General features: G+C 44.5%; 1 protein-coding gene across 2 annotated transcripts in view; it reads left to right on the top strand.

Moving 5' to 3' along the window:
• Positions 1 to 11,455: 11,455 nt before the first annotated feature.
• The window catches only part of RUVBL1 (RuvB like AAA ATPase 1), a 44,149-nt gene continuing 37,473 nt past the window's right edge, over positions 11,456 to 18,131 (top strand). For both annotated transcript variants that reach the window (XM_058725796.1, XM_058725794.1), the window contains exons 1-2: positions 11,456 to 11,704; positions 15,651 to 15,737. In XM_058725796.1, coding sequence (XP_058581779.1) covers positions 11,564 to 11,704; positions 15,651 to 15,737 — 228 coding nt within the window. In that variant the 5' untranslated portion in view covers positions 11,456 to 11,563. The remainder of the gene's footprint in view (positions 11,705 to 15,650; positions 15,738 to 18,131) is intronic.

Here is an 18,131-nt window from a genome sequence, read left to right as displayed (position 1 = left end):
TCCCTCTCCCTCTGCCCCTCCCCTGCTCTCTCTCTCTCTCTCTCAAAAATAAATAAACATTAAAAAAAAAAAAAAGAACTATTTATCGGGTCTCCCTCCTGCACCTGGCACAGAGCTCCAAAAACCCTTGGAACTTCCTGTGATGAGAATGAGGTGTCTTTTGTTATGTTACTGAGGTGACTTTTGGAAAGCACCTAATGATGGGGGCTGGCTGCCAGGGGAGCCAACCAAGTGATTAGAGTTGGGACTTTTCACCTGACCCCTGGGGAGGGGAAAAAAGAGGAGCTGGAAATGGAATCAATCGCCAGTGGCCAATGATTTAGTCAATCATGCTTGTGTAATGATGCCCCCCTAAAATTCCAAAAGGGTTCAGAGAACTTCCAGGTTCACTTCTTTTTTTTTTTTTTTTTTTAATTTATTTTTGGGACAGAGAGAGACAGAGCATGAACGGGGGAGGGGCAGAGAGAGAGGGAGACACAGAATCGGAAACAGGCTCCAGGCTCCGAGCCATCAGCCCAGAGCCTGACGCGGGGCTCGAACTCACGGACCGCGAGATCGTGACCTGGCTGAAGTCAGACGCTTAACCGACTGCGCCACCCAGGCGCCCCATGGGTTCACTTCTGGTGAGCTCAGATAAAGCATGGAAGCCCCATGCCCCTTCCCACATATTTTGACCTATGTATCTCTTCTTTCTGGCAGTTTCTGAGTTAAATCCCTTTTTTTATGTGTTTATTTTTATTTTTGATAGAGAGAGAGCGTAAGCAGGGGAGGGGCAGAGAGAGAGGGAGACAAGGAATCTGAAGCAGGCCCCAGGCTCCGAGCTGTCAGCACACAGCCTGACGCGGGGCTCGAACCCACAAACCGTGAGATCATGACCTGAGCCGAAGTTGGACGCTTAACCAACTGAGCCACCCAGAAACCCCAATCCTTTTGTAATGAACTTGTAACCCAGCAGTAAGTTGTTTCTCTGAATTCTGTGAGCTGCTGTAGCAAATTAATCAAATTTGAGGAAGGGGTCATTGGAACTTCTGATTTAGAGCAGACCTGATGTGGGGAGTTGTGTGTCCTTGCACCAAGCAGAGTAATTCTGATTTAAGTCCTCAGAAGTGTGGTGACAAACTAAACTTGCAGTTGGCTGCTGAACAGGTTGGGTGCAGTCTCATAGGACTGAGCCCTTAACATACGGAAGCTGATGCTAGCTCCAGGCACATAGTGTCAGAACTGAGTTGAATTGTAAGAGAAAACTTTACCCTTCTTCCCTCTTAGATTCTGTGGCTAACCTAATAATTAAATTGATATAAGACAGATTCACAAGTTAGCCAGGCAAATTTGGTTTTGTACATATGAGAACTCACAAAAATATGAGACTCAAAGAAGTGACCAGAGCAGACAGCTTTTTTTATGTTTTAGATAAAGAAATAATACATTTGTGAAAAATCGACAAGAAAAAGAAGCTTGGGCTTAGCATAGCAAATTAGCGAAGAAGTAAACGAGGTTTATTTATACAGCCTTCTGGGCCCTGAATTCCCCATCTCTGGCAATAAGGATGTCTTCTACCCGGGTACCCTTCGTATGGGAAATTTATTTCCTGCTTTCAGGGAGACAAAAGAGGGCCAGCATGGTTTTATTGCACTGTGTCCTAAGTAACTTTAATTCCGAATAATCCATATGCCAAAGTGACATATTTGGGGACAGCCTGCCCTGAACCTCAACCCTGTTAAAAACACGACAACCGGCCCAAAATGGAGTCACTTATGCGAAGCCCTGTGTCACCAAACTGAGCATTAACTTAGTTACAAATTTGGCTCTCCGAGAAATGGAATCTTAAACCAGTCAATGCCTGGTGTAACTTCCTTGTTCCTGCACCTTGTTCCTGCACCCCTAGTATAGTGCATTTGAGATTCATCCACGTGGCCACATGTCACCACATCGTGATTGCCTACTCGTGGTTGTGTAGTATTCCACTGAGTGGACGGACCACCATTTGCTTACCCGTTCATCCACTGAAAGACAGGAAGACATTTTACTGGAGGTGCACTGGCAGTTTTGACTTTTAAATTATGCAAGAGTATTACCTATTCAATAAACAAGTAAATTTTTTTTTAATGTAAAATAATGTCAGGGCGCCTGGGTGGCTCAGTCAGTTAAGCATCCGACTCTTGGTTTCGGCTCAGATCATGATCTCATAGGCGTGATATCGAGCCCTGCGTCGGGCTCCAAGCTAAGCGTGGAGCCTATTTAAGACTCTCTCCCTCCCTCTCCCCCTTCCCCTCCCTCCCTTGCACCTGCTTCCTCTCTCTCTCTCTCTTAAAAATAAATTAAAAGTAAAGTAATGTCCTAAAGACACCAGTGGGACTAAGATCCTTTAATTTTTAGTCCTTAGTTGGAGAGTTATAAATGCTTCTCACTGTTGCCTGTAGTCGGACTTGTCACCCCGCCCCATACCCGCCACGCTCCTCTCTGGCCACCAAGAACCTGTGCAATCCTGCGAATGGACAGTGCCAATCCACCTTGCCCCACACTCACCCAACAGCTATGCCTTTGGCCTGCCACAACTTCAGGAAGCTTCCTCCATATTATGTTCCGCACTAGTCACAGTTTGAGGAAGTAAATGACAAAAACCCTCCATGAAACTGACTGAAACAAAACAAAAAGGAAATTCACTGGCCCGTGGTATAGTTAAAAGTACAGGCCCTAGCAGCTGGGTGCTCATGCTTGAATCCCACCTCCGCTGTTTGAAAGCTGCATAGTCTCAGGCAAGTTACAAAATCTCTTTGTGCCTCAGTTCCCTCATTTGTGAAGTAGGAGGACATCATAGTTCCTAACTCACAGAGTTGCAAGGATTATATGAAGTGGTATTTGTGTAGCACCTAGAACAATGCCTGGTATATAATAAGTGCTGTATTATGTTTGTTGAATTAAATAAATAAACCTAACTAAAAAGTCTAGAGGAAGAGCCCATTTTCATGTTGGCCTCACCCAGGGGCTCAGACGATGGCACAGAGCCACCAGCTTTGTTCTTCCCTCCTCTGGGTTTCTTCCATTTCCAGGCATGTTCTCTCCTCATGGTGACAAGACAGCTGCCAGCACCTCTATCCTTACAGCCTCAGCAACTCCAGCTCCCCACATCAGGTCTCATTGTCCCTGATAAAGTTGTGTGTCCTTGCACCAAGCAGGGTAATTAAATGCTCTGCCTAGCCAGGTGTAAGTCACAAGCTCACTCCAAGCGCCAGGAGGAAAGTGGGGCAAACTCCCTGTGGGAACTGGGGTGCTATCACCAACAAAATACAAATCACATCATGCCCCTCTGTTGTCAATTTTGTCTCTGCCCTGACATCAATTCCACTGAGTTGAGTTTGCTTTAAGCCAGGCTGGTGCTCTGAAGCCACCCTTCCTCCCCCACCTCCCCCCTACACTCCCACACCAGCATCCTAGTAGGCTGAGGATCCCTTATACATCTTTGATTGCCCAGGGTCTGACACAGGCAAATGTTCCTGTTTCTTGGACTCACCCCCAAACTTTCAGTCCACAAATACATCCTTCTCTGCGGCAGATTCCGGGGTCCCCCACAGTTTCACAGGCTGAGCATGGTCCCTGGGAAATGATTGACAGGAAACGGCCTGCAGAATTGCGATTATTTGGGATTTGTTCTTAATGTTAATGCGATGCTGGTTCCTTTCTGTTTCTTTAATGCCATTTTGTACTAAGGTAGTTCAAAGTTCTTTACAAGCAGCTAGTAATTAATTCAACTTCATTAAGGCCAATTAATCCAGGATTAATTATAAATTTGCCCAGAGGAAGTTATTATACTTTGCTCTTTGATTTAGGTTTTGGCTTCTAAAGATTCTTTTAGGAGTGAAATGGAAATTTCCCTTTTCTCTGAGGGTATCTACCTTGCCAGTGATTGTGTTAACCATGTACCTTCCTCAAAATGTCCTATATTAACCTCGAATGAGATTGTCACTCAGGCCACCAGCTGTGTGCTACATGACATTGCCAGCACTAAACAGATCTTCTAATGCCACATTAGACACAGGGTGAGGAAGAGAGTGTCCTGGCAAAATCTGGTCCCACACAATTTCAAATCATAGCCCTACCTTATGCTGGCTGTGTGACTCACCCTTTCTTCTGCCTACATATGGACATCATAATGTTTTACAAGATCATTATAGTCTATATTGGCCAGCATCCACTCCCTCTTTTCCTGAAAGCCTCCATGATTTTCCTTGGAGGCATCACACCTTCTCTCCTCCAGGTCACTATGGGGACTGACTCCACTTAGTTCCAGAGTGAGACTGAGACTCAGGTCCAGTCCACCAGCCATAGCAATTGGTTGGGTAGTGAGCATGTGACCCAGTTAGCACAACTGGAGAAAACCCTGGAATTGTTTCCAGGGCAAGCAATACAAAAGTATGCTCTCTGACACTGGACTAAAACCTATACAAATCGGTCTGGGCTATGATGGGATCCCATGAGGGGAGCCTGGCCATGGCAGAATAATGGGCCTCCAAAGATGTCCATGTCCTTTGAGTATGTGAGCATGTTATCCTGTAAGTATGTATCCTGTGAGAACCTGTGAGTATGTTATCCTACATGGTAAAGAGGACTTTGCAGGTGTGATTCAGTTAAGGATCTTGAAAAGGGGAGGTTATCCTGTATTATCCTGCGGGCCTGATGAAATCACAAGAGTCCTTATCAGAGGAAAGCAGGGGGATCAGATTCAGAGAGATGGTGTCAGGAGAAAGGACCCACTGGCCATTACTGTCTTTGAAGACAGAAGACAGACATGAAGCCAGGAATGAAGCTGGAAAAGGCAGGCAGTGGATTCTCCCTTAGATCCTCCAGAAGGGAATGAAGCCTTGCCAACACCTGGATTTTAGCCCATTAAGACCCATTTTGGACATTGGTCTCCAGAACCATAAGAGAATAAATGTGTGTTGGCTGAAGCCACTAAGTTTGTGGCAATTTGTTACCACAGCAATAGGAAATGAATGCAAGCATTTAATTGGAGTACTGAGTCTATTTTCATATTTGTTGCATAAATGAATATCTCCTAATTCCCTCCCACCTGATTAGAGGTGTAGGGGGCCTTTACTGGGCTCGCTCCACATCTTAGACCCGAGGATCACTAAGACTTACACGGTAAATAGCCTCAGTGTGTGTCTTCTGCTCAGATCTGCCGCTTTCATCCAGGCCACCCTGACCTCTGCCCCCACTGCCGTGTGACCCCAGCACAGGTGCTCAGGAGCTGCAGGCCCCAGCTGCTTTCCTAGGCTAACACTGGGACTCAGCAGATGCCACCACTGCCAGGTTTCCCCATTGCAGTAGGATGTGCCCTGCTGAAATGGAAACACTGGTCCCCGGCAGAGGGGGTTACAATAGGAGACAGAGGACTAGCTCTTGTTAACCTGACCCCTGTCCCCAGCCTGACTTCTGCCTCTACTCTCCACAGCAGTTCCTGTGAGTGCCCTGGGATACTGTTTCAGCTGAAAAAGCATGACAAAATTATCCACTAAGGCCAGGATACACACAGAGAAGGCAAATATTCAAGGGTGGGGCGGAAAGCCATGCCTCTATATCCCAAGGATCTGAAACCACTTTCTGTACCCTTCCCAATGCTAGAGCCCCTTGTAAAAGATCTCATTTAATTTTCTTAGTAATCTCATACATGCATGTTGTTACTGCTGTTTTACAGCACGGGGAAGTAGACCTAGAGAGATAACTTGCTTGGAAAACATCGGGATTTGAATCCGGACCATCCACGCAGGATCCTTTTGTTCCCTGCCAGCTGATCCTTGTTTTACGTTAGGTTCCTTTAACCCCAATGATGTGCACCATCTTCATAATTTATGTCCTATCCAGGTACCACCTACCACTTAATATGTTTCTTTAAATTAACCCGCCTTTTGACTTAAATAAAAGTATTTTCCTATATGTAGAAAAACTGTCACTTGCAACAAGTACACAGGAACCACACAAACCTTAGTTTCAGAGTCTTTAGGGAGAGAAAGGGGTTAAAGTTACACTCTGCCCCCCCTAAGACTTATTGAGAGAGAATTTGAAGGGCATTCATGTTCTTACTATAAAAATCAATATTATTTAGTTTTATGTCTTTGTACCACCTCTAAGTTGCCAGCAAAATTCTCTTTGTCTGCTCTGTCCTCAGAAATCAGCCTAGGGCAGAAAAAACAAGCATGCCAATTAGGTTGGCAATAATCAGAGAGGCATGTAATTCCAAATGTAGGTGAGGATGTGGAAACCCAAGATCACTGAATAAGCCAATTAGTTTTAAAAAGAGATTCCCTCAACAGGGTATTTCTTTGACTTACTGCTGATTGGCTGGGATCTTGGGACCATGGCTCTGAAGTGCACTCCACATGTTGGGAATTATTCTGCTTATAATAAGCATAGTAGGCTCCTTGGTGTGACATATTCTCTCAAAAGATTTCCATTCCATTCCCAGCCATTGATCACCATGCAAATGATCTCCCTAAGACTAGACTGTCAGAAAAGGAATGAAGAGAACGATTAACTTTAAGAATGCAAACCTCACTTTGTGACCTGTGAATACCACAAAATTCAACAAAAAACGGAGGATTCTAGAGCAACCGCTGGGAGGAGCGCTGATGCCTTACATTTTGATCACATCCTTCAGTTTGGCTGAGAGTCTGATCAAAAGGGGGGAATTGTTAAAAACAAGAAACTAAGCTCAAAATGGACGCACTTATGCTAAGCTCCACATCACCAAACCAAGACTTAATTAGTGTTGGTTCTCCAAGAAATGGAATCTTAAACCTTATCAGGAATCATCTGATCAGCACTAGATAATCTGCCTGATAGACCCTGCATCCCCTAAAGGAAAGGAACCTTGTAATAACCAACCCACTTCTTTTGTCTAGTGGGACTTTCTTATTTCTGCACCCTTTCATTTTGTGTGGCTCCTTGGAGATCCTTTCTGCTCATTGGATGCTGCCTGATTCGTGAATTGTTGAATATAGCCAATAACATCTTTAAAATTTACTCCGTTGAATTTTGTTTTTTAAGCTTGCAAAGGATATCAAAAGATATGGATCAACTGCCAGATGAAGAGATACATAGGTCAAGGTATGGGGAAAGAGCCTGAAGCCTAAGCACATCATACTCCCCAAATCTTCACATGTTCATCAAGTTCTCTGAATCCTTTTGGGTTTTTTTGGAGGCTTCATTACATGGGCATGATTGTTTAATCACTGGTCATTGGCAACTGATCTAACCTCCAGCCCCTCTCATCTCCCTGGAGACCAGGGGAATGGGACTGAAAGTTCCAACCCTTTAATCACTTGGCTGGTTCTCTTGGTAGCCAACCTCCATCTTAAGGTGCCGTCCAAAAGCCACCTTATTAACGTCATAGACCTCCAGCTCCCATCACTTAGGAAATACCAAGGGCTTTAGGAGCGCGATGCCAGAAATAGCACAAAGACCTGTTAAAAAACAAAATTCATTTGACAATCTAATTGGCTTCATTTAATAATTCATGAATTGAGAAGCATCCCATCTTAGCAGATAGAAGGGAGCTCTGGGGAGCTGTACAAAATGGAAGGCTTTTATAGGAAGAAGGGGGGGGGAGAAAAAGGAAGTTTCTAGCAAAGAGTGGATTGTTTCAGGCCAGGTCTCCTTCCTCTGCAGGAAGGCAGGGGTCTATTAGGCAGATTACCTCACTAGTGCTGACCAGATAATTCCAGATGGACTGGTTAAAGTCATATTTCCGGAAGGTGTTGAAACTATAGTCAGGTTAGGAATTAAGTCTTGTTTGCTGCCATGGGTCTTAGCACAAGTGACCCCATTTTAGGTCTCTTGTTTCTTTTTTAACAGACCAAATATGTATTTCTTATTATAAAACACAGTATCACAGCTCCTGTGGATAATGCTGCTATGAAAACTGGTGTGTAGCTAGCTCCTAAGTCCCTGTTTCCAGTTCTTTGGAGTATATACCTCAGAGTGGGATTGCTGGGTCACATGGAAAATTTGTGTTTAACTTTCTGAGGAGAAACTGTTTTCCACAGCAGCTGCACTATTATACGCTCTCATCAGCAATGCACGATGGTTCCAATATCTCCACATCTTGGCCAATACTTGTTATTTTGTTTTTTTCTTTCCCTTCCCTTCCTTTTCCTTCCCTTCCCCTTCCTTCCTTCTTCCCTTCCTTCCTTCCTTCTTTCCCCTTTCCTTCCATCCTTCCTTCTTCGTTCCCCCTTTCTTCCTTCCTTCCCTCCTCTCCTTCTTCCTCTCCTTCCTCTCCCTCCTCCCTTCTTCTCCTTCTTCTTCTTCTCTCTTTCTCCTTATTCTTCCTTAAGACCACCCTACTGGGTGTGAAATAGTATCTCAGTGCAGTTTTGATTTATATTTCCCTGACGACGAATGATGTTGAGTATCACTTCATGTGCTAGTTGGCCATTTGTACATCTTCTTTGGAGAAATGTCTATCAAGTCCTTTGCTCATTTTTTAATGGGTTGTTTATTTTTTTGTGTTGAGCTGTAGGAGCTCTTAGTATTTGCTAGACATTAAATCCTCATCAGATACGTGATTTGTAAATATTTTCTCCCATTTTGTGCATTATTATTTCATTCTGTTGAGAGATAGAGTCTTTTGATGCACAAAAGTTTTAAATTTTGATTGAGTTCAACTTATCTGTTTTTTTCTTTAGTTGCTTAAATATGGTACCATATTTAAGAAACCATCGCCAAATTCAAGATTATGAAGATTTACCCCTATGTTTTCTCTTAAGAGTTTTATAGGTCCTCAACACAGGTTTTGGATCCACTTTGCGTTAATTTTTGTATATTGTATAAGAGGCCAACTTCTTTCTTTTGCATATGAATATCCAGTTTTCCCAGCACAATTCATTGAAGAGATTGCCCTTTCCAACTGTCCCATTGAATGGTCTCGGCACCCTTGACCATATATATGAGGGCTTATTACTCTTTATTATGCCTTCCTGAGGCAGTGGTGAGGGCAGAGGTAGGTTTGATCTGGGCTTGTGGTTCAAAGGTCAGGTGTGAAAGAAGTCAAAGCAAAGAAGAAGCAGAAGGGGTTGAGAAACAGTTGGCTGAGATCATCAAACTTGGACTGGAGAAAAGAGGAGATGAGGAACTGGAGATGAAAGAACAAGGGTCACAGAAGTAAAATGAGAGAGCTGGCAGGTCTGAGAGTCTCATCCAGCAAGCACAATTCGGGAATGTAGCAGTCCACAGTTACTTGTATATATGTCATCACACTGATAAGGAATTTCATCAGTACCCATGGATGGAGACCTAACTCAAACTATTTTAAGCCCCAATGTCAGTGCCATTTACACTGCAAGTAGGGCAGAGCTGTACCTGGGAATGTAAAAGATCTCATCAGGAATGTCTGCCCAGCTTTCTTCTCCTTTGTGTTGGCTTTATTCTTAGGCAGTTTTCCCATGAAGTGGCAAAGATGACCTGGAACACCATGACTCAAGTCTCTTTCTTGGTATTTCCAGTAAAGGGACCGGGATTAAGTGTCACTGGACTGTCTGCTCACATTGCTGAACCAATCATCATTTTTGTGGGGGGGAGAAGGGATACTTTGATAGGCCAGGCCAGGGTCCCATATCCATTCCTGAAACAAAGCGGTGGTTGGGTCAACCCATCCAAACAACTTGGACTCAAAGTCAAAGAAGGGTGGCTCTCAAAAGAAAATTAGATTCATGGTAGCCAGAAGAAGCAGGAGGACGCTGGGTAGGCAACATATGTCCACTACTGTGGGCTTCACCTCCCCTTTACTCACCTGTGTATCTTGGACAATGGCCTGCTGCATAGTCTTCTGATGAAATGAAAGAAACCGTCTGGTTCTGCAACCAGACCCAGCTTTTTTCTACACCAGATGTGGGTCTAGGCTTTGCCAGGCACTTTTCAATTTGTGATCTTGGACAAACTCTGACCCCTCCTAGGGCCTCAGTTTCCTCATCTGTGAAATGAGGATATGGCTAGGCCCCATCTGTGATGGAACAGCTCTGGTAGAAGGGGAGGTGGGGGCATTGGACTGGCATCCTGCCTCTCAGCTTTCCCTTTCCCCATACCTACTGGCCACAAAAGAATTCTACAACCCCAGGGAATGTGGTTTGAAAACCATTGGATCAAGTGATCCTACTGAGTTCCCCTGAGCTCCCAAATCCGTATTCCCCAACCCTCGCCACTCATATCAGCTGGAAGGAAATCCTTCTCTTCGTGCTAAAGTTTGGGGCTTAAAATACTAAATGTAGGAAAGGTCTTCTCTCCTAACTGAACAATACACAAAGAAGTAAGTCCCACAGAGTGCCTCTCTTCAACTACTAGTTGGGGGAAAGTTTTCCTCCTTACAGGGTGAAAGGGATTGCTCCTCACTTATGGGTAATGACCAGGAAAAAGTCTATGAGGTGCTAAGCAACCTTCTCAGTGTCATAGGGTTGACGAATCATAGGCCACCTGTAACAAACTCAAGCCTTCCAAGGATTTGCCAAAAGCTTCCATTCACTGACAGAAACCATTACTAAGTCCCTAAAACCTACTGTTTAAAATACATGCAAAATAATAATAATAATAGCAAGGGGCACCTGGGTGGCTCAGTTGGTTGAGCATCCAACTCTTGATTTAGATTCAGGTTATGATCTCAGGGTCATGGGATTGATCCCTGTGTTGGGCTCTGCACTGAGCAGGCAGGCTGCTTAAGATTCTCTCTCTCTGTCTCTCTGTCCCTCTCCTCTTCTTGAGCTGTCTCTCTTGAAAAAAAATTTTTTCTTAATTTTAAATAAAAAATAAAATACATGCAGCAAAACTACAGGATTTCAAGCGTGTATGTGGTGGTTTAGAACCTTATTTGGATTCATAAGAAGACTCCATTATGAGCCAGGCTATGTGCTAAGCAATTGAGTTAAAATGAACACAAACATGGTCTACACGCTCTTAATGCCTGCAGTTTAGTGAGAGACAGACATTGACCTAATAATCTTGCAAACAGAAACCTAGATTCAAAAATAATGTTGAAGTATAAGATGCGAGAGTAAGAAACTACTACAGTAGCATTTAACTTCAGGTCTGCCTCAACCCTAATGCAAGGCGTCCTAAGCTCTAGATAAGTCCCTCCTTTTCCCCATCTCCAAATCGGAGGTAATAACTTGAGCTCCGCAGAAGGGTATGACTTTCAAATAAGATAATACATAGCGGCACAATTAAGAGCCAGACTCCAGGACCTCACTTTGGTGCAGCGCCCCACTCCAAGGCCAAACTCCTGAGGAGGTCCCCTTGCATTTTCATCTTAGGGTCAGGGCAGGAAGCGCTGGCTGCGGGGGAAGCCAAGCGCGCGGCACAACCGGAAGTGGGTGGGCGGAACCCTGCCGGCAGTCGCGATGGGCGCGGCTACGAGCCAATGGGGGAGCGGAGGCGTTCCCGCCCTCGCCAATGGGACGCCGAGTGAGGCGGGCCTTGACAAACCGCCCTAGTAACAGCCGCATGGTAACCCAGGTGCTGGGCGTGTGGTACTTGCTCCCGGTTTTCCACGCAGGCTGTGGCTCCCCGCGTCTGCAAGATGAAGATTGAGGAGGTGAAGAGCACCACGAAGACGCAGCGCATCGCCTCCCACAGCCACGTGAAGGGGCTGGGGCTGGACGAGAGCGGCCTGGCCAAGCAGGCGGCCTCGGGGCTCGTGGGCCAGGAGAACGCACGAGAGGTGTGGCGGGCCGGCCTGGGAGTTGAGAGGCTGCTGAAGTGGGGGGCTGAGGGCGGGGTGCGCGCTTGGATGCCCCGCCGAAGTTTCCGTAGGGCAGTGAGAATGGGCTACGAGGGTCGGCGAGGGAGGTGCACCCTGGGAGTGGGAGAGGGGCCATCCAGGAGAACAGGTGCCGCCCCCACGGGGACGGTTGACTGCTTCACCTCATTGACAAGTGTCGATTGAGCCCCGTCCACTGTGCCATGACGCAGGGATAAGCGGGGAAGAAGATAGTTAAGGTCCCTGCTCTCCTGGAGCTTACATTTTGGTGTAGTGAGAGACGATAAACGTTTAACCAGTAAATAAAATAATCATTACGTTTTGGTGGAGGTCAGGTCCTGCAGGACTTTGTCGGACCTGGTAAGGAATTTGGATTTTTGTGAACGGCAGTGGGAGTCTATGGGGGCTTTAAAGTAGACGAGTGATCAACCTTAGAAAACTCACTTTCGTTCCAAGGCCTTGGCAGCTGAAGGAGGAGAGTGGGAGTTAGGGAGAGGAGCATCCTTTCTGACCGTTCCAGTCAAATCCACTTTTTGTTTTTAAGTGGCAGTGATGCCAACTCATTTCACCTACAATATAATCGCAAAACTATTCACGCTCTTCGTATTATATTTTTTGCAGATGAATAAATTGAGGGTGGAAGAGGTCACTTCACTTACCCACTTGCCACTGTTTAGCAATGGTAGTGCTGGGATTTGTACCCCCATGTCTTTCCGACTCTCAAAGCAGTGCTCTTTCTGTGATATTACAGCCCCTTTTCTGCCTGCTGTGCTCTAAGATCAGATCCATGCCAAGGCCTTTCATAGCTTAGCAGCTATAGAAACCTGCACTTAATGTGAGGTTAAAGCTATTGCCTCCTAGGCTGATTGTGCTAAAAGAAAGGGCCAAAGAAAAGCCTCTGGCTTCTCTTTTGAGCATCGTCTTTCTAAAAGGAAATATTGACAAGGTCAGGGTGACTTTGAAGCTTCTTTATCCAGCCCCTCTCTGCTTACTGAGGACGTTTTACTGAAAACAGCTAACTAACACTGGTTGAATGCTTGCTCTGCGCCAGGCAGCTCTTATCTCCAGTGTCTTGTTTCACCTCCACCCTAATAATTGTCTGTCCCCTACTTTACTATGCCACTTTTCGGACATACGAAAAAGTTAAAAGACTTGTATAGGCACCTGCGTGCCCAATTGTGCAATGAACATTGTACTCGTTTGGTTTATCCTGTATCTGTTCATTGATCCATCCACCAATCTACTGTTGCATTTCAAAGTAAGTTGCAGACTGTAGTACACTTTACCCCTAAACCCTTTAGCCTGTGTGCCAGTCATGAACTGTGTTTTCAGATTAGGAACTTGGATTCACAGAAGTTAGGTAGGTAGGCCCAAGGTCACTCAGTGGGTAGTGGTAGAGACAAGATTTAAACCCAAGTCTGTTTGACTCCAGAATTCATGCTCATAATTCTGATGCTTTATGCTTCCTTATGAATATGAGCTTCCTGAGAATAGAGATGGTTAAATATGATTATATATACTCGTTAACGGGGCGCAGTATTTATTTATTTATTGAATTAATAGGCATTCCGCTGCAGCTTCCAGGTTCTTGCATGACTCTGGTCACATCAGCAGTCTCCCTGGTGCTTAACATCCACTCATCTGAGTGTTAGATGAGGCAATCTTTTAAAGGCCCTTCCAGTTCTTTTTAGAATTTTAGAATTCACTAAATACATGTCACTGGAGAGAATTTGGAGCTTAAACCGAGGGAGAGAAATGGAAGAGCTCATAGTGTGTCAGTAAGAGTACACATCGACAGTTTGGAAAGTTTCTTTCCAAAGAGTACAGAGGATTATGAGCTTCCATTATTAAGGAAGACCATAGTGGGTGGCTCTATTTTCTTAGAAATGCAGTATATCTGAAGAATACCTTCTGGGCTCTGTTCAGGGCACTGCTTTTCCAACTGAGCCAAAAATGGAATATAGCCCATCCACATGCATACTTTGAATCCACCTATTTATTTATTTAACAAAAATTTTTAATGTTTATTTATTTTTAAGAGACAGAGTGTGAGCAGGGGAGGGGCAGACAGAGAGGGAGACACAGAATCCAAAGCAGGCCTGGAGGCTGTCAGCACAGAGCCCGACGCTGGACTCAAACTCACAAACTGTGAGATCATGACCTGAGCCAAAGTCGGACGCTTCACCGACTGAGCCACCCAGGCGCCCCTATTTATTTATTGATTGATTGATCGATTGATTGAGAGTGTGTATGAGTGAGCATGGGGGAGGAGCAGAGAGAGAATCCCAAGCAGGCTCTGTGCTGACACAGCAGAGCCCAACTCTGTCTCGTGAACTGTAAGATCATGACCTGAGCCGAAATCAAGAGTTGGACACTTAACTGACTGAGCCACCCAGGCACCATTGAACCCACATTTTTGTAGTGGCTGTCTAAGTGTAGGACCAAGGTACTTCTCCACAGTCCATGGGAAGTAGTGGTAGCCTGCCCTAAGGCAAGGAGATGCACCCTTAACAGTTATATGTTAGGTTGTTAAATCAGTGTAAGAAACCTGATAGTCCTGGGATGTAAGTGTTCAGTAAGTGTGACTCTCTGCCTTCTTTATAGTTAATATCCTAAAACATAAAAATCAGCCCATTTATGGAATTTATATATACACACATTTATATATCTATATGTATGTGTACATATGGCTATAAATGGTTTAATAGTATTCAGAGAGTTAGAATGAAGTTAGAATTCAGAGGTGTATTAGGAAATCATCAAGCAATTTACTCTTGAGTATTTGAAAGACATTCACATCTTATGGCGCCCTAGTGTTCACCTCATGTGCAGCATTTGCAGCATTCTGGGAGTTAATCGATGGCCAACTAGTAGTGTGTGCCTTGATTTTTAACCCTTAATGAGTTAATTTGGGAATCTGATGAAAGCTGTGACTCTCTTCCCTGGAAAAATGCATATGGGAACATATACACACAATTTTGTTTTCAATTTAATTCCGAAATTCAGGAGGTGTTGGGCCCCTGAAGTCTATCCCTGGTCCCAGGCTAAAAATCACTGCTCCCATTTGTACCCTACCATCCGTTCTCCACACAGCAGCCATCAAGGTCTTTTAAAAAAGAAATCATCATCTTGGGATGAATAGTCTATGTAGATGAACTTAAACTTTACTAAAATTCTTTTCTGAGTCCTGGCCCCTGCCTGCCTCTTCGACCTGATCTTCCCATTCTCCTGTTAGCTATGCTTTGGTCACTGCGGCCTTTCTGTCCCTTGGATATATCCAGCTCATTCCTGCATTTTGAATTTGGGGTTTCCTTGGTCTGCAACACTGATTCCTCTTTGCCTGGAACTTTACATGTCAAATAAAATGTCATCAGAGAGGCCTCCCCAGGTCATTACCCTTTTTTCTTTACGTTAGCGATCTCATACAGTGTTTATTTCCCTTCCGCTAGACCACAGGCGAGCTCCATGACCACAAGGCTTTCTTTTCTGTCGCCCTCCACTGCTTCCAGCACCTAGAACGCTGCCTGTAGTGTAGTGGCACTCATCGTTGGCTGAATGAGTATGTGAATTGTTTGAACCAGAAACCGGAATTTTTCCCCACGTGAAACGTTTTAATACTGATTTATTTTTTTTTTTTTTTTTTTTTAAACTTTTTTTTTTTCAACGTTTTTTATTTATTTTTGGGACAGAGAGAGACAGAGCATGAACGGGGGAGGGGCAGAGAGAGAGGGAGACACAGAATCGGAAACAGGCTCCAGGCTCCGAGCCATCAGCCCAGAGCCTGACGCGGGGCTCGAACTCACGGACCACGAGATCGTGACCTGGCTGAAGTCGGACGCTTAACCGACTGCGCCACCCAGGCGCCCCCTAATACTGATTTATTATTTCTTTCCATTGTGGTGTCTAGGCATGTGGTGTGATAGTAGAATTAATCAAAAGCAAGAAAATGGCTGGAAGAGCTGTCTTGTTGGCAGGACCTCCTGGAACTGGCAAGGTACTCATTTTCTCTCATTTTCTAAATCTACCCAAGAGAATGATCTTAATGTTTAAGCCAAATTGAATTCGTGTCTTAACTAGTCTTTGTTTAGCTAAATTGGTTATATGTATGTTTGAAAAACTAATGTGCAGTAATACAATTGAGTATCTAAAATCCATGCTCCTCTAAAATTCAAATTATCCTGGCTGACCTCCAGGGAAGAGAGGATGAAGTCCTCAGAGGGGTCTCATTGTGTCTAGAATTTGTCCTTTATCTCTTTCCAGTCTCCTTTGCCTTGGAAATACATTTCTTTTGGCCTAGGGCTTCATTAAATCTTGGGGATGACATCTTACTTGAAGGGGAAAGAAAATCAGGCAGCGACCATTTTTCCGAATGCTAACTTTGCCTAGTGCTATTCTGGCTGTGTGAGAGATGGGGGAAAAGGAAAGAAGAACGGAATCAGAGATACAATTTTTATCTTTAAGGAGCTTCTCTCTGGGGGAGAGAGAGGAAACCATGACAGTACAAAATGCTTCAGTTGAACACTCAGCTGCGAGGTACTGACTGATCTTAAATGCAGTTGGAGTTTGAGCTGGAGGTGGGACTGAGGGCTGGTAAAAGCTGGTAAAACTCTGCTGGACATTTGGCCTGCAGTGTTTGAGAGCGTTTGGCTTCACAGGGAAGAAGAGCGCCTTCCAGGCAGAGGAGGCAGTACGGCTTGTTGAGATTTGTGAGAGCACTGGCCAGATACTTGAGACGTTTCAGTGTCCCCAATCTGAGTCACGCACGTTCCTCCAAAGGGCCACTTGGTACAGGAGCGTAGGAGCGTGGGGTTGTGTTTGTAAGGAAATAAGCTTTAAATTGCAGCTCTGGTGTTGACTTGCCATGGGACCCAAGGCAGGTTTCTCCACCTTTTCTGAAGTAGCACGTGCCTCATTTCAGACAGTTATTCCAACCGGTCAGTTGTAAGATAATGACTGTAATTATCATTTTGAAATCATGTAATTGAATTGGTGGTGTCTTTACATATGTCGGTGTCTTAAAATAGAAGAAGTGCTGTATTTGTGAAAAAGTCTATCTTAACCTTTAAAGTGACATTTAAATATGAGCTTTAATTATCTCTCTGCAGACGACATCAGGTTGTCCACTGTATTTACCATGTATTTGCTTACTTTCCTTTTTCTATCTTAGACCTTCCCTCTCCCTCCATTTTTCTTCTTTCTAAAGAAGAAAAGTACATCATTTAGATGTTGCTTCTAGACGTTTGTTGGTGGCCAAGTCGGGCTTGTATTTATCATGTTGCCCTTGTTTTCAAAGACGGTTATGTTGGATATATAAGTCTGTTGATAGCTATTTTCCGTTGGTACTATTTCTCTTGATATTTGCTACCTGTTGGCTTCTCTCTTTGCTTTCGAGAAGTCTCATTTTGAGGGTTTTGTCTTTTCTTTCTGGATGTTTTTGATTTTGGTGTTTCACTATGATACGTTATCTCTTGATATCTCTTGACTATGATATTATCTCTTAGGATATTGCATTTCCCTATTTGTGCTCTTCTTTTGGAACTCCAGTCAGATATTTGTTTGTTTTTAAATTTTTTATTCTTTTATTATTTTTGAGAGAGAGAGAGACTGAGAGCAAGCAGGGAAGGGACAGAGAGAGAGGGAGACACAGAACCGGAAGCAGGCTCCAGGCTCTGAGCTTTCAGGGTAGAGCCCGACGCGGGGCTTGAACTCACACACCGTGAGATCATGACCTGAGCTGTTGTCGGCCGCCCAACTGACTGAGCCACCCAGGCGCCCCTCCAGTCAGATATTTGAATGCAGCGGTTCTCAACTTGGGGCAGTTTCACCCCCCAAGGGACATTGGCGATGTCCAGAGACATTCTTGGCTGTCACAGTTTGGTTGAGTGGGTATCTTGTGGGTGGAACGCACAGGTGCTGCTAGACAATGCTCAGGACGGTCCTTACAAGAAAGAAACACCCAGCACAAAATATCAGTAGTGCCAAGGCTGGGAAACCCTGCGCCAGAGTTTCTCATTTTGTCTTCTTTCTCTTGCAACCTCACTTTCATGTTTTCCATCTCTTGGGCTTTGCTGCACTGTGGGTAATTTCTTTAGGCCTCTGTTCCAGTCTAATTGTTTTGTGGGTTATGACTAAGCTGCTGTTTAATCCAACCCACTGAATATTTTTCTCTTTCTCGTTTTGAAAAATTTGAAACCTACAAAAGAGTTGGAAGAATGGTATGATGATCCCCTCTCTACCCTGCATGTAAATAACTAATTGTAAACATTTGGTGACATTTGTATTTTCTCTATTTCTGAACCATTTGAAAGTCAGTGCAAGGACATTCTCCTGTTACCAAGATACTATCATCTGCCCAAGAAACTTCACGTTGCTAACGATATTAGCTAAT

This window comes from Neofelis nebulosa, chromosome 4 (assembly GCF_028018385.1).
Source record: "Neofelis nebulosa isolate mNeoNeb1 chromosome 4, mNeoNeb1.pri, whole genome shotgun sequence".
Taxonomy (NCBI): Eukaryota; Metazoa; Chordata; class Mammalia; order Carnivora; family Felidae; genus Neofelis; species Neofelis nebulosa.
The sequence above is the reverse complement of the archived record's forward strand: the minus strand, read 5'-3'. Positions and strand labels throughout refer to the sequence as shown.